The 15714-nt window shown below is 50.3% G+C and overlaps 1 protein-coding gene across 6 annotated transcripts in view; it reads left to right on the top strand.

Annotated features, from left to right (window-relative positions):
* Positions 1-12957, top strand: part of MORC2 (MORC family CW-type zinc finger 2) — a 40097-nt gene extending 27140 nt beyond the window's left edge. Inside the window, exons 11-27 of one of the 6 annotated variants that reach the window (XM_060121265.1) lie at positions 398-480; positions 1027-1112; positions 2251-2391; positions 2486-2640; positions 2734-2862; positions 3365-3470; positions 3765-3897; positions 5030-5104; positions 5190-5570; positions 6123-6254; positions 6681-6735; positions 7140-7281; positions 7384-7611; positions 7703-7796; positions 11230-11418; positions 11510-11602; positions 12696-12957. In XM_060121265.1, coding sequence (XP_059977248.1) covers positions 398-480; positions 1027-1112; positions 2251-2391; positions 2486-2640; positions 2734-2862; positions 3365-3470; positions 3765-3897; positions 5030-5104; positions 5190-5570; positions 6123-6254; positions 6681-6735; positions 7140-7281; positions 7384-7611; positions 7703-7796; positions 11230-11418; positions 11510-11602; positions 12696-12764 — 2291 coding nt within the window. In that variant the 3' untranslated portion in view covers positions 12765-12957. The remainder of the gene's footprint in view (positions 1-397; positions 481-1026; positions 1113-2250; positions 2392-2485; positions 2641-2733; positions 2863-3364; positions 3471-3764; positions 3898-5029; positions 5105-5189; positions 5571-6122; positions 6255-6680; positions 6736-7139; positions 7282-7383; positions 7612-7702; positions 7797-11229; positions 11419-11509; positions 11603-12695) is intronic. The other 5 variants (XM_060121266.1, XM_060121267.1, XM_060121270.1 and 2 more) reach the window with 5 other exon arrangements.
* The last annotated feature ends 2757 nt before the right edge of the window (positions 12958-15714 follow it).

Consider the following 15714-nt stretch of genomic DNA (forward strand, 5'->3'; position numbering starts at 1 on the left):
TCCCACACTGTCCTCTGGCACAAATACTTGTGAAATTGGTTTTCTTGACTCCAGGGCAAAAATCTCAAGGTCTCTCTTGCTGACAAAGCTTCTTGGCTGCTCAAGGAGAGTGGTTGGCTGAGGACTGGTGGTAACTTCCAGCTCCTGCTGAGGGTTTAACTCTGGTTGCCTTGCGCAGTGCTTGACCTGTTCTGATTCATTTGTAAAGTTGGAAAAGGTGTCTGTTTTCCTTGGGGCTTCCTTGACTTTCCAAGCAAGGAGGCTGCTCTCCCAGCTCACCTGTTCCCTGACAGTGTACGAATGTCTCATACGGCAGGGACTGCACTATGGGGTCCAGGAGGGATAGCTAAGAGTTTTGACCTTTTGAATTCTTATCATGGTTTCTTCTGGGTTTCAGCTGAAGAGAAGGCAAGGGAGGCGGAGAGCAAAGCTCGGACATTAGAAGTGCGCCTGGGCGGAGACCTGACACGGGACTCCAGGGTGAGGCCCCAGACCCAGCAGCTCTTCTCCAGCGTTGCTGCCCTTAGGATCCCAGAGCTCGCCTGGCTCTGTCTACCGCCAGTCATGAACCCCTTGCCCTAGAGCTGCAAAATGGGATGTGATGATGTTTCCATAGTCACTATTGAACACACTGTATGGCAGGATCTTGGCAACCATGTGAGGTGGACACTGTTAGTATCCTCAGTTTATAGAAAGAAATGGAAGAGGGTCACTTCCCTCAGGTCACACACAGCAGTAAGGGTCAGCAGTTCTCCACCCCTCCCCTGCGACACACACACCTCTTCAGACTGTTGTTTCAGTTGGGGGTGTTTCCTCCTCTGTGTCAGCAAGTCTGGTCAAGTGAAGCACAGCTTTTGTGTTTGTCCCTAGCTAAGGCCCTTTTCTGTGGAAAGGAAGTAAATTTCTAGGTCTGTTTTTGCGTCCATGTGATTTAAAGTGAGAAGTTTCAGATGTGTTGTTAATGATATTACCAGCTGTGGCCCATAGCACTTCCTCTCCTTACTTGGTGCTGGCGTGTGTTTCTAGGTGATGTTGCGACAGGTCCAGAACACGGCCATTACCCTTCGCAGAGAAGCTGATGTCAAGAAGCGGATCAAGGAGGCCAAGCAGCGGTGAGTGCCCGGCTGGCCTTGGGTCTTTTAAAATTATGTAGCTTTTGTATGGATTATTGACAAAGAAAGAGCTTGAGGAATCCCTCTCCACCCCACAAGGTTGCTATTCTGTCACATGCAGATTGCTTTGAGAAAGCCATTAATGTTGTGATTCCCAGACGTTTGTCACATGCCCACCACAGGAGAGGTTACCCAGCTCAGTTCTCCCCTGAGCCAGGACAAGGTGGGCAGAGCCAGCACCTTGAGTTGAACACCAACCTGTCCTCACTGGCAGCACTCTCACCTTCCCTCCCCGCTCCCTCCCTTCCTTTCTCCCCTTTTCTCTCTCCTCCATTCTCTCTCCACCTTGCCCATCCTTTCCCTCTTCCTTTCCTTTTTCCTTTTTTTTCTTTTCATTTAAAGGATGTATAAAATGCTTGTAGTATACAACTTGTAAAATACAGACTATTTAAGAAATACAGCTGTAAACTCCCTTATACTTCTCCCACCTGGTGATATGTACTCTTAATAATGCTATAGATTGAGTTTGTTCCTTTTAATCTAGACTGGGCATTTGTCCTGGCTCATTACATGATCTCCATGTCCCCCACCATGTCTGGAGCCTCTGCAGGCTCTGGGCCTGAGTCCTTGCTTACTTCTTGGCCTCCTCACCACAGGCTTAGGTTTCGGGTATCTGCCCCGTGAGTCTGTCCACTGATCATCTATCTGCTTTTCAGTTTCCACGATTTTGTTGACATTTATCCCATGATCATTTCTTCTCTCACATGTTTATTGTTCTTGTGAATTTTTGTCTTTTTAAAATTAATTACTGTCACATTAGTGGAATGGTTATGCAGATGACCTTGTGTTTATTCTACTAAATAAGCATCTTAGCAGAGATTTGCAACAGCTTCACAGAATCCCATTCATACTAAATACATCCCCGTTTGATACCAAAAGCTAAAGTCATATACTTTTAATTAGGGAGCTTAGAGTGACTGCACAGTGAGTATCCTTGTCAAGTCTACAGGTTGCATATTGAATGCAAAGGCAAAACTTAAGTGTCTCAAGTTTCAGCTTAAGCTTAATACATCTTAAACACCATGGTATTTGTGTGTTAATGGGTTGATCTGTTTGAATTTATCTTTTGTCTTCTCAGAGCGCTTAAAGAACCCAAGGAACTGAACTTTGTTTTTGGGGTCAACATCGAACACCGGGACCTGGACGGCATGTTCATCTACAACTGTAGCCGCCTGATCAAGATGTATGAGAAAGTGGGCCCACAGCTGGAAGGGGGCATGTGAGTGCTGCCTGAGGAGAGCTTCAGCCCAGGATGGTTGGCGGGAGAGGTTTGGTCAGTGGGGTGACAGAGCCGTGTCTACCTCCTCCTGCAGGGCATGTGGCGGGGTCGTTGGGGTTGTAGATGTGCCCTACCTGGTCCTGGAGCCTACACACAACAAGCAGGACTTTGCTGATGCCAAGGAGTACCGGCACCTGCTGCGGGCGATGGGGGAGCACCTGGCGCAGTACTGGAAGGACATCGCCATTGGTAATGCCCTTTCGCTTCACCTCCAGCCTTGAGATCCTCTCGCTGCCTCAGGGGGCTGACTCCTCACGCGATGTGTGGGTGCTTGTCTTCCAGCCCAGCGGGGAATCATCAAGTTCTGGGATGAGTTCGGCTACCTCTCTGCCAACTGGAACCAGCCTCCATCCAGTGAGCTGCGTTACAAACGGCGGAGAGCTATGGAAATCCCAACCACCATCCAGTGTGGTGAGTTGGGGGTCGGCACCTCCTCCTGACTCCTTTCCATCATAGTCACCGTGCTGGCCTCCTGAATGCACTGACATTCAGGGACGTATGTCCCACTAGGGATATGAGTCTGTTTGGTGATGGCCCTGGGAGCTCAGTCTTGGGGCTGTGCTGTGCCCACCTGTTCCTTCTAAATGAGGCAGGAGGTCATCTACCCTGCCGGGTCTCACAAGGTTTGGTACCACATCGGTAAAAGTGTGAGTGATGACTGAGTCAGGATTTTGCTGGAGGAGGGAGAGGGGTTGGGGCCGCTGAGGGTCCGTGGTATAAAGTTTCCATCGTTGCTGAAATCACTGTCCCTGAGAAGAGTGACTGTTCTGTAAGGAAGGCAGAGTTGGAGCCAGACTGAGGATCTTTGCATAGAAAGTCGGGGGCATCTCTGCCTTGGGCCTGGCTGGGAGGAGCCTGGTTATTGTTGGTGGGCATGGCTGATGTTTTGTTGGGGGTATGTTCTGTGTCACAGATTTGTGTCTGAAGTGGCGGACCCTCCCCTTCCAGCTGAGTTCTGTGGAAAAAGATTACCCTGACACTTGGGTTTGCTCCATGAACCCTGATCCTGAGCAGGACCGGTGAGCACATTTTCTAACAAGGAGTTTGTGGGCGTCCCCACCTCCCCCCGTGCTTTTTCCACTCTTCCACTATGCTTCTTGAGGTCAGTGCTCATATCCTTACATCTCTGTCTTGCTGTGTATAATAAGTGCCTGGAAATAATAGAAGTGTATCCTGCAATGAGTATTAATTCTGTGCATTTGGGAAGTCTGAGGTTGCTCTGGTGAGAGAGAGCATGGGTTGGCTGAGGAGGAAGGACCCTGCCCTACCTGGAGCTATCTTGCCACACCCTTCCTAGCACTTTCTCTCTACAGGTGTGAGGCTTCTGAACAGAAGCAGAAGGTTCCCCTGGGGACATTCAGAAAGGATCTGAAGACACAGGAAGAGAAGCAGAAGCAACTGACAGAGAAAATTCGCCAGCAGCAAGAGAAGCTGGAGGCCCTGCAGGTGTGTGGGTCATGGGCAGTGGGCACATGGGCAGGACCCCTCAGTGTCTCCTCTGTTCCCTCAGGCTCAGTTTCATCCTTCTGTCACCCATGAGTGCTGCCCAAGCTTCCCAACCCCAACCTCCAGGCACACTGGTTCTCCAGTATGCCTTGATCATTCTTTAAAAAAAAAAATTTTGTTTATATATTACAAAGAGGTCCGATTCATTTAGAATGTTTTGAAACTCCAGAAAGTACATATCCTGTCTTAGAGGTAACCACCATTAACTGCACATCCTTCCAACTTTTTATGACCTCTACATACACATAAATACATATATTTTTTATTAGAAATAGAGATCATGACTTACTTGTGTCATATCACACACACATACTTTTTTTATTAGTGCATAACTATTTTCTTGGGCTAGTTTTCCAGAAGTGAATTTGAAAGAGTAAAAGGATTTTTAAAATTTTATGTTTTCTTTAAATAACTATTTCCAAATTATTCTCCAGAAGATGTATTATGTTTTGTTTTTTACTAGCAGTACATTTATTTTTAAATGTTTTTGGAAATTTGATAAGCAAAGATACACATCTTAAATTTGAATTTCATATTTCTAAAATTGAACAACTTTTTCGTGTGTTTCTTTTAGAACTGCTTATTGTTCTCTTATATTACTGTTGTTTTAAATTTTTTTCTTAATTGACTAGTCAGGTTTTTTTAGATATATGTGTGGTATCAACCGTTTATCGTATTTATTACAAAAGCCTTTCCCTTTCTGACTTCTGCACAGGCAGATGCTCTCATTGTATGCATGCCTCCCTGTCTGCCAATTCCCACCTGTCCTTTCCAGCTTTGGCCTTTAGGGATCTCCAACCTTTTTGGCTTGTTTTATAGGAATTTAGTCTACTGACACTTTTCCCCAGTCTCTCAATTGCTGGATTAATCATATAGAATCCTGTAATTTGCTGGTAGTTTAGTGTTTGTGAATTTTTGTCTTCTCAGTGAGAATGGGAGGCTTGTAATAGTAGGACTGTGGCCCAGGGGTTCTTTTTTATTTGCCCACTGTCCCAGACTGTGGGGCTCCAAAAAGAGTTTGCTTGAATGTACCAGATACGCAAACGACCTCCTCATCGTGTTTACCCTGCAGAAAACCACACCCATCCGCTCCCAAGCTGACCTGAAGAAATTGCCCTTGGAAGTGACCACCAGACCTTCCACTGAGGTAAAGCCCAGGGATAGGGGCAGGGCTTTTCCTCAGGTGTCTCATGCTGGGATCCATGTTGTCACTCTCTCTGGGCCTCTTTCAGGAACCTGCACGTAGACCTCAGCGTCCTCGGTCACCTCCTTTACCTGCTGTGATCAGGAATGCCCCGAGCAGACCCCCTTCCCTGCAGGCTCCCAGACCAGCCAGCCAGCCCCGAAAGGCTCCTATTATTAGCAGTGTCCCAAAGCCTCCTGCCTCGACAGCACGGGAGGAGGCCAGTACTTCCAGGCTGCTCCAGCCTCCTGAGGTGCCCCGAAAGCCTGCCAACACTCCAGTCAAGACTGCATCCCGGCCCGCCCCTCCCGTGCAGCCACCATCACCATCTCTGCTGCCCAACTCCAAGAGCCCTCGGGAGGTCCCTGCCCCCCGAGCCATCAAGACTCCAGTGGTCAAGAAGCCGGAGCCGCCCAGTAAACTCTCCCTGGTGAGATGCTCCTCCTTCTCCAGCCCTGCCCACAGTGGTATAGGAATGGAGGGGGCAGCGTTGACTGCATGGGGGGCGGTGGGGGGTGGAGAAGCCTCAGTGGAGATCAGCCTTCCGTGCTGCCCCTGCAGAGGAGGAGTCTGATAGCTGAAGGCACTCATGGGGGGCACAGAGCTTGCTGGTTCCCTGTCCAGGGAGCTCTTTGGTGCCCCCACCAAGGTTTGGTCCTCCACAGACTTGAGTCGCCTTCACTGGCTTCTCACGCGGTGGGCAGAGGTTGCAATCTGGTGACAGCCTTGGTGGGCTGCAGCAGTGGTTGGCGTGGTTCAGTGGGGAATGAACTGAGAGGCTCCCCTGTGACAGCTCTGAGCAAAGGTCCTCGTGGGCGTAGAGGCCGGGGGTTGCTGTGTCCCTAGTACTGTTGGGAGCCCAGCCCTGGCGGGGACTGAGACCCACAGACCCCTTTCTGAATGGCTCCTTTAGGCCAGATGGGATCTTCCAGCACCTGAGGGTCTGCCAGGGTCCCTCATGTTCCCGCTCCTCTTGCTGTAGGCCACTCCTGGTCGGAAGCGGAGTCTTGGGGTCTCTGATGAGGAAGAAGCCGAGGAAGAGGCTGAGAGGAGGAAAGAGAGGTCCAAGCGGGGCAAGTTTGCCGTGAAGGAGGAAAAAAAGGACTTGAATGAGGTAGGTTCTCAGCATTCTCCCTCCCCAGGGTCTCCACCCGCCACCTGCAGTCTGTGACACGAGCCTTTCAGAAGCCTAGTCCATCTCTGAAGGACACTCAGTCACACAGACGACTAGAAACACGGTACCTGGTAGGATCTTGAGTGAGACTGGCTTGTGGCTCTACTCACAGGCTTGAGGTGACACCGACACAGATGTACTTCTGTGTCTGTGACATTCTGCCCCTATGCCTGCTCTCTTGTTTTCTGACGTTTTTGGAGGCAGGTGTGTACATACTGAGATAATGGTTGAGAGAGTGGCTCTCAGTGAGGCCTGGGGATTTAAACAGCCGCACAAGACGACATGAGGTGATGGCTTATGACCCTGGGTGGACAGTCTGTTCTTTAGGGGCACTGGCGCTGCCTCTCACAGACTCTGTTCTTGCAGCTCTCAGACAGTGCTGGGGAAGAGGACCCAGCTGACCTCAAGAGCGCTCAGAAAGGTGAGTTTAGGGAGGTGCCCAGAGCCTGTGGGGAAGTGGGAAGGGGGCCCCTTGCCAGCAGCACCGTATTCCGAAGGCCCATGGAGGCTTTCCTGGCTCCTGGCTCTCAAGCAACAGTGGTTTCAAGTCTAATTCTGAGAAGAATGCTGAGGCTAGCACGCCCTCGTGTTTATTTTTAGTATCAGTTCCTTGGTGTTCACCGCTGGCAGTTACCATGCTGCTCTGCGGCACTCTCATGACAGTTGGGGAAGGAGACCAGAGTGGCTGGGCTCCATGTCCCTGGCATAGTGGCGTCAAGCTCCTAGGGGTTCTTGTCCCTGTGAACCTGGGATGACCTTTCTCAAGGTGGCCCTGGCTGGGTCGGGGGCTCTAGTCTAGTTTTCTAACTCCATCTGCACTCTCAGATAAAGGGCTGCACGTGGAGGTGCGTGTGAACAGGGAGTGGTACACAGGCCGTGTCACAGCCGTGGAGTTGGGCAAGAACGTGGTGCGGTGGAAGGTGAAGTTTGACTATGTGCCCACGGACACGACACCAAGAGACCGCTGGTAATGCCCCTTCTAGGAGGCTGGGTTGACAGAGTTGGGCAGGGGCAGGCAGCCCATCCTGGGAGCCTGGGACACGTGACACAAACACTGGGTCCTCCCTAGGGTGGAGAAAGGCAGTGAGGATGTGCGGTTGATGAAGCCCCCTTCCCCGGAGTATCAGAGCCCGGACACGCAGCAGGAGGGCGGGGAGGAGGAGGAGGAGGCGGCAGTGGCTCAGCAGGCTGTAGCCATGGCAGAACCCTCCACCTCAGACTGCATTCGCATTGAGCCCGACACCACCGCCCCGAGCACCAACCACGAGACCATTGACCTCCTCGTCCAGATCCTTCGGTGCGTTGTCGTCCTGCTCTGGGGTCAGCGCTGGTTCTCCACTAGCTCTGTGCCATTCTGATTTCCAGTCTCCACCTTCTTTCTTGTTTAGGAATTGTTTACGGTACTTCCTGCCTCCGAGTTTCCCCATCTCTAAGAAGGAGCTGAGTGCTATGAATTCAGATGAGCTAATATCGTTTCCTCTGGTGAGTCTGCCCAGCCTTTGGTTTTTGACTCTGCACGCCCCCCTTGGTGCTTGTTGTGATTGTCAGCTCTCAGCTGTGTGCGCCCTTCCCCGCTTGGCCAGCTTCTCTTTCATCTGCTGAGGGAAGGGAAGAGGGGACTTTACATTGTGGAAAAAGAAGCTGCTCAGCCGGAAGACTGGTGTGCAGCTGGTGAGATGCTGGGGTGGAGTAGAATCCTAGCTTAGGGACAGGCCCGGTGTGACTTGTGTGGAGTATGTCCCTTTTTCTCTGTCAAGGCAGGAAACAGTAAAGAGCTTAGGTTCAAAGTGCCGGAAACGTGACTCTCGGAGGTATAGGGAAGCTCCGAGGTATACGGAAGCTCGTGGTGTGTGGAGATAAGCGTGGGATCTTATTTAGCAAATGCAGATGCAGTGCCTCAGTGCTGGAGCCTCCAAGTGGCTTAAGAGTCAGTAGAGACTGAATTTTTAGCAGGTACCTAGACATGAGGCTGAGAGCAGTAAGTGCTCTGCAAGGTGGGTGGGAGGGCTGGGGCAGCCTCTGGGAGGGGGAGAGAGTGACCAGGGCTAAAGAAAATGTGGGTTTGGGCGAGTGTTTGTAGAAGTGACGGGAAGTGTTTGAGGCAGAGGGACTGTTGTGAACAAAGGCTCAGGGATGCAAGGGCAGGTGGGGGCCAGGGCAGTGGTCTCTGTGGTGAGCACTCAGGGAGAAGGGCCCTCAGAGCCAGGATAGGAGGCATCGGAGGCACCCCCCTGAGGTGCAGTGGCTTAAACTTTGTGTGAAATGGAGGCCCAGCTAAAGGTTTGAGCGGATGGAATTGTCGACTTGAACCATGTCTGGGGCAGGGGTCAAGAGGCTTATTCTGTAGAGGCCAGTTAGCAAATATTTTCAGCTTTATGGGCTGTAAGGTCTCTGTGGCAACTATTCAGCTGTGCCGTTACAGTGTGGAAGCTGCCATAAGACCATATGCAAAGGAATGGACGTGGCTGAGGTCTAGTAATGCTTTGTTTACAAAAACAGGTGGCAGGCTGATTTGGTCACAGGCAGTGAGTAGTCTGTTGACCCTGCCCCTAAGAGGGTAACTCTGGTTCTGGGAAGGAGGGTGGATGGGAGACACAGGGACAGGGAAGCTGGTCTAATGGTAATAGGTCAGGGAGGGGGGATGGGAGCTCTGACAGGTGAAGGGGCCGTGTCAGGGGTCCTTCTTTGACTGAAGGCAGGTGATGGTGAGGAGGCAGAGGTCACGTGCTCCCCTGTCTCTCAGGCCTGTGGGAATTGGAGGTTGATGACAAAGCTGTTAACTGGGAGAGAAGCAGGGTGAGGGTGAGGAAGACGAGTTGTGATTTGACTTGGGCTGGAAGTACCAGCACTTCATTTCTGGTGATGTCCAGTGGATAGGACACTGGAGATTGGGGCTGGCACTTGGGAGGGGCGGGAAGGGCAGGGCTGGAGATGGGGATTGGGAGTCATCCACATCAAGAGGATGTTTCTGCTGTAGGAATAGCTTAAGTTTTCTAGGGAGGAGTTTCTGGAGAGGACAACTGGAATTGAAACTGCAGGGTTAATATGTTTAAGATGGCAGGCCCTCGTGGGCAGTTGTATGCTTGATAAAGTTTGCCAGAGAGGAAAACATGGAGTTTTGTCTCCATTCTACTTTAAAAAAGGGAAATGAGGCTAGGAGCTGAAGAAACCCAGGGGCAGAGAGGTGAACAGTCTGTCTTAATAGAGCCCAGATTTGAACCCAGAACAACTTGTTAGGCCAAGGGTCTTGCTCCCCTGCGAGATGAGGGGGCACTGCACCCTGGGGAAGCTAGAAGGTGCAGAACTCATGGTGGCTTCACAGAAAGCTGCTACACCTCAGCGCTTACCCTTGTTCAGGCTGCAGGCATCCTCTGCAGATCCCAGGAACAAACAGCTGATAGGCCAGCTAGGTCGGCCTGGTATGTTTGTTGCTTTTGGCTTAAAGTTGTTGCCAAAGTCAGAGTAAAGCCTGGGTGCAGTGGGATCTTTGCAGTGGCCCTGACCGCTCAGACCAAAGCACAGTCAGTAGGAGCATCTGAGCCTAAAATAGTCTGTTGGCTTATGCCTGTAAAGGGAGGTGTACCACTAATGCATCATTTTAATAGCCACCTAAGTGAAATGCCTAAAATAACTCAAACTTTAATTTTTTTTAACGTTCGGGACACAACAAGAGTCTAATGTTCATTGTATCCTTGTCAGTTTGTAAATGACCGTCCTTTTGCTCATCATGCTGGACTAGGAGTTCCAGACCGTCAGGGGTCCTGCAAATACTAGATTAAAAAAAAAAAATATATATATATATATATATATACACACACACACACACACACACACATACACTTTAAAAGTAACGTAACTGCCTGTGAATCTTTAATGGCCTAAAAGTGGAAAAAAAATTAAAATGAATACAAATCATAGTTAGGCTTAAGACATTGTGTATTACATTTTAATACTTTTGGCACCTGCTTGAACATTTATTTTTGCGGTGCCAAGTGATAATTATTTTTTGTGCAGAATTTGAAGTTTCTGTTGCCATCTTGATTTAACTGGGATAGTATTCTAGATTGTAAACAATTATATAGTTCTAACACGTTTTAAAAACAGCAGTTTTTAGCCGTTCAGTGCTAGGTAGTTCATACATCTTCACAGAAGTAAATAAATGCTAGAGTTGGCGAGACTGCAGTTGTTAGCCAGGACCTGCTGGTCATGGGTTTGTGTTCATCAGCATGGCCTCATCATTCACGTTGGTGATTTATGAGTAAATCATAATGTTATAACTTTGAAATTAAACATAAAGAGTTATTACCCAGATGGTTTTTTATACTGAGATTCCATGTAACTTTCATTTGAAACAAGTGTTCTGCTACTTTCTAAAAGTTTGATAAAGCCCCATGTCTAGAGAAAGTGCTAGTTAACATTACTGCCCCACCCCCGGGAAGTTTCAGGTACTCAGGGAAGATGGTGAAAAGCTCTGATGCTGTATAAACATACTACACAAACCTGGAGGAATCTGTTGTTGATAGGTGCTTGATAAAATACTTGTGGAAGAGAACTTTTGATCTTGACATTGTTGGTTGTGACTTGGAAGTGGTTTGCTCAAAGTGCTGTTGTGCACTTAGAAAGGTGAATGGTGAGAATCATCCCTCACATTTACTCACGGCTGGCAGTCTGCCAGAGCACTTTGGTACGTGCTTCATGTGTGATCCTGTCTTCGTCCTCGTGGCAGCCCTGTGAGGAGGTGGACGTCGAGGTCTTTCTTCTCTGGAGCTAGAGAGATCACTTGCTTCTGGGTCCGGCATCCCTTCAGACTGAGCTTCCTTGTGCTGAGCCAGTTGGGGACACCAGTGCCCATCTAGAAGGGCACTGGGGACCCTCGTGAGCTCATGCACTCACCCACCAGCTCCTCTCCCAACAGAAAGAGTACTTCAAGCAATATGAAGTGGGGCTCCAGAACCTGTGCCATTCCTACCAGAGCCGCGCCGACTCGCGGGCCAAGGCCTCCGAGGAGAGCCTGCGTACCTCCGAGAGAAAGCTCCGCGAGACAGAGGAGAAGCTGCAGAAGCTGAGGACCAACATCGTGGCGCTCCTGCAAAAGGTGCAGGAGGTGAGCCAGGCAGCCCTCTCATTGTAGCGGACCACCTGGTGTCTCGGGGTGGGGGCTTGGGCACCTCCTGCTCCCTTCTCCCCACTCACAGGAATCTGTGGTTCCAACCCTGGCTGCACAGCATCCTGACCAGGAGGGCTGGAGGTGGTGCGGCTGCCTGGGCCTCATCCCAGCCAGACCCACGGTATCAGACTTTTGCCCTTGTTTAGACATTCTGATATACAACCTGGTTTGAGAACCCTCCAAGTCATAAAACAGAAAAACATTCTCAATTTTCCAGATGACGCCCAGATGGGATTAGGTAGCCCAGAAGCAGGGAGCGCCCTGTAGGGTCTCAGCCCTTTATCCAGGCAGTAAACATTGAGGACAACTGCTCTGTGCCTGTCCTGGGGACCTTTGGTGAAGCAGACAGGCAAGATAGGGGTCCTGCTCTCATAGCCCAACAAGTGGAGGAGACAGAACTACTGTTGGCAGGAAGTGCTGTGAAGTAAATATGAGAGAGACAGAAAACAGGGATGCCGCTTTACTAGGGTGTGCAGGGGAAGCCTCTCTGAGGAGGTACTTGAGCTGAGGGCAGAACCAGTCACACAGGAGTGGGATGTGAGAGCTCTGGGGAGAGGGAAGAGCAGGGCCTGAGGCCCAAGGCAGGGAGATGTGGGCGATAGAAGAAGCAGGGCCCTGTACCAGGTGGGAAGTCTCTGGAGGGTGTGGCACTAAGACGTTTGCAATCTAAGACATTTACTCTGGTTGGTTGTAGGAGGGCCTGGAGGGGGCGGAGGTTAGAATCTGGGACTCCAGTGAGGAGGTTCCCACAGTTGTCTGGGTGAGAGATTCTGGCAGCCTGAACCTTGGATGGTGACAGTGAGGAGGGAGAGAAGTGGGCAGATTTGTTGTAACGTCTTGAGGGAAGGGGAGGAAACAAGGGTGATGGTTGTGGTTTGTCTGAGCCCCTGGGTGGAGGGGAGGCGGTGGTGGCCTGTACCAAGATGGAGCAACTCGGGGTGGGTGGTGCCGTTGAGCTGTTGGATGTTTTGAGTCTGAGAAGCCTGCAGCATGGCTAAGGCAAGCCGGGAACTTGGGGTAGAGGCATGGTAGGAGCAAGAAATCTGGGCGTCATCTGTGCACAGAGGAGGGAGTGGGCGGATGATAAGAAGGGACAAGGCCTGACAGCCAGGGTGGAGGGGCGAGAGGAAGGGGCACGGGCTGCAAAAAGGATGGGGAGGCGGGCCCCCCACCACCTTGTGGCCCCCGGCTGACCCTGCACTGCTCTGTTCCAGGATATAGACATTAACACAGATGACGAGCTGGATGCCTACATCGAGGACCTGATCACCAAGGGGGACTAAGAGGCCTGGAGCCAGAGATCAGCTCCCCTGCCCCTCAAGGCAGAGCTCCTGGGGGTGGAGTTTCATTTATGGGTTGATGGACTTACCTTGGTTTGACTCACATGGGATATTTGTGCTTTTGGAGGGAAAGAGACTCTGATTCTTTGAATCTTCCTCCCTACGTTTATAAATATTTATTTTTTAAAAGAAACAAGATGCTGTGCCTGCTGTGAGACCATACATTTTTTTTGGTGACTCTTGGGCAGAGAACAGAAGCAGGATGCCAAGTCTGAGCTGCTTCTCTTGGCTCCTGGCTCCTCAAGATGTGGTGAATCCAGTGCTGTTTGGAAGTTGGGGAGGCTCCAGGGGCAAGACTGGGGGAGGGGCAGGGCCCCCCAGGCTGGTGCTCCCCCAGGATCTCCAATCCAGGGGATCCCCACAGGGCCATGGTCAGGAGGAGGCTCAGCGCTGAGCAGCTCCCTGTCTCGTGGCTGCTCCTTCAGGTTGGGGATGTGAGTGGTGGCCCAAGTGGTCCGTCTTGGCTGTGGCACCGTCCAGACAGCTTGGGGAAGAAAGATCCTCCTGTTCAACTTCCCCATCCACCACCTAAGTTCTCCCTGCTGGAGAACTAACAGTGGACAATGAGGTTTCCTGCCTCAAAAACTTGAGTGGACAGATCCGACTCTGGTCAGACTGCTGACCCGGGTAACACACTGAATGTTTGAATTCCAAAGGATTCCTTTTACGAAAGGACCATGCGTGTGAAGGAGCCCCTGTGCTGGTTGGTGGCGGCCTCGTCTGTGGGTGTGGCAGGGTCCTAGGGAGCACACCTTCCTCAATGGTCCCGGCCATCTGGAGAGACTGGCGCTGCTTTTTCTCTTACTGCGTCCCCCCTGTCTGGCCCCACCAGGCCCAGTCAAGGTCCCTGCTTTGGGGCAGATGGGAGGAGGGGGTCACTGAGCCACAGGGACTCCAGAGGTGGCTCTGCAGGAAGCACACCATGTCTTCCTTCCCGCCTGGTCACAGCCTCATACAGCTGTGTCCCTCAACTTCTCAGGGTCAAAGACAAAGGCAAGAGTTGCTGAATTTTCTCTTTAATGGCCATTGGAAAAATTCTGGTTTGATTTCTCCCAACTCTCTTCATCCCCCTTTATTTGGGGACTGGGTTTTCTGAAGGCACAAGAACTATGGTCTTGTGCCACTGGTCTGCAATTCAGACCTCTCGGTGTGTTTCCAGCATCTACCCACCTCTGGTCAGCAGTGGCCACATGCTGCCCTGTGAAGACTCCAGTAGCCTGGGAAGTGCTGGCGAGGGAGGCAGGCCCCATGGGAATCGGAGGTCTTTACCCACTTGTGCACGTGGCCAGAAGCACCTGTGACTTGTGGGTTTGGGACTTCTCCAAACCACATCCCTGGGCAAGGGCTCTTTGGGGGAAATACCACTCAGAGAGGCCCTGACCTCTTCCTCTGAAGATTCGCGAAGAGTCTTAGGGCTTCTTGAGCTGGTGGTTCCTCTCCTGTCCAGCTCGCTCTTTTCATCACAGGCAGCATATGGTCCATTTTTGTCCCCAAACCTGCTGTTTTAATCTAAGTGCAAGCTGGTTCTGCATTTTTACTAGAGGGTAATACTCAAGTTTTTTATTTACATACCTGTAATCGAAATGCAATACTATAAACTTTCACTGGTGAGACTCCTGAACTGTCTGTTTTCTTCTCTTAGTAAAATCCAGCACCTTCCTCCTCTTCATTCTTTCCACCACTGTGGCTTTAAACTGTCTTCAGATTCTTCCTCATCTCCACCACCTTGTCTTATGTCTTCACTCTCCTGGACACCCATAGAAACTGAAATACTGAATTTCTTAAACATTTTAGCTTCAACTTCTGGGCGTTCCCACTTTGTTGTTTAAATCCAACCACAGCTGTGCTGAATGCAGCCTGCTTCCAGGCAGAGCTCCTTCCATTCTGGGTGGGAAGATAAGATGCAGGGGTTCCTCCCCCTTCCTTGTCCTGGATAACTAACCTGCTTGAAATTGTCTAAAACTTGGGAGAAGAAGATGGTCTGGTGGGGCTGTGGCAGGAAGGTCCTGAGTTCAAGGCGGCAAGAAGGTGAATGAGTGCAGCGACCCTTGTTTTTAAGGAGTGGGAGGGATGGGGACTTTCGTGTTTTGTTTTTTTTCTCCAAGTGATACATGCATATGGTAAAAATTCAAACAGTACGAAAGGCTGGACCATGAAAAGCAAGGCTCCCTCCTCCCCACCCCCCCACCCCCCAATGCTCACTTTCCCTGGAAGGAGTATCCGTCCTGAGCACACTACACATCTACTGTCTGTTTCTGCCCGTTTCTCACTTAGTAAATCTTGGGACTTGTTTCTGAAGCGCTCACATGGATCTACTTTATTCTCCTGAACAACCACATAGCATTTCATCGTCTTGGATGTACTGTCATTTAGTGGTCCCATTTATAGAGATTTTGGTTTTTAATGTTTATGAAAAGTGCTGTGATGAGTGTGTGTGGGTATACATGTGTACTTAATCGTTAACTCAGATCTGGGTTTATACAGGGTTAAGATCCAAAGAGAGAAACGGCTGTTAGATGGTGGATGCATTAAAAATTCTAAGATACATTCCAGAAAAGACTTCCCAATTTCAACTCCCACCAACAGTATATTCCTTGCCCCCCACCCCCACTTGCCTGGCTGTAGTCTCTTCCATCTGAACTGTTTACTAATCTGAAAGGTGAAAAGTGATGGATTTTTGAGTTGGTTTGAATTAATTTACGTGAGATTGAACATCTTTGTTGGCCGGTTGTGTTTCTCTCTGGGACACAGCTGTAGTTCTGAGTCTTGGGGTAGGGACTTTGTAAATCAGATGAAAAACAAGGGGCAAGTCCTCAGGGAAATGTTCACCTTATATCACCCCTCAGCCCCTAAGTGTCCCATGGATTTAGCATTACAAACCCCACATCAATAC

The sequence above is a fragment of the Lagenorhynchus albirostris genome, chromosome 14 (genome assembly GCF_949774975.1).
Source record: "Lagenorhynchus albirostris chromosome 14, mLagAlb1.1, whole genome shotgun sequence".
In the NCBI taxonomy this organism is placed as follows: Eukaryota; Metazoa; Chordata; class Mammalia; order Artiodactyla; family Delphinidae; genus Lagenorhynchus; species Lagenorhynchus albirostris.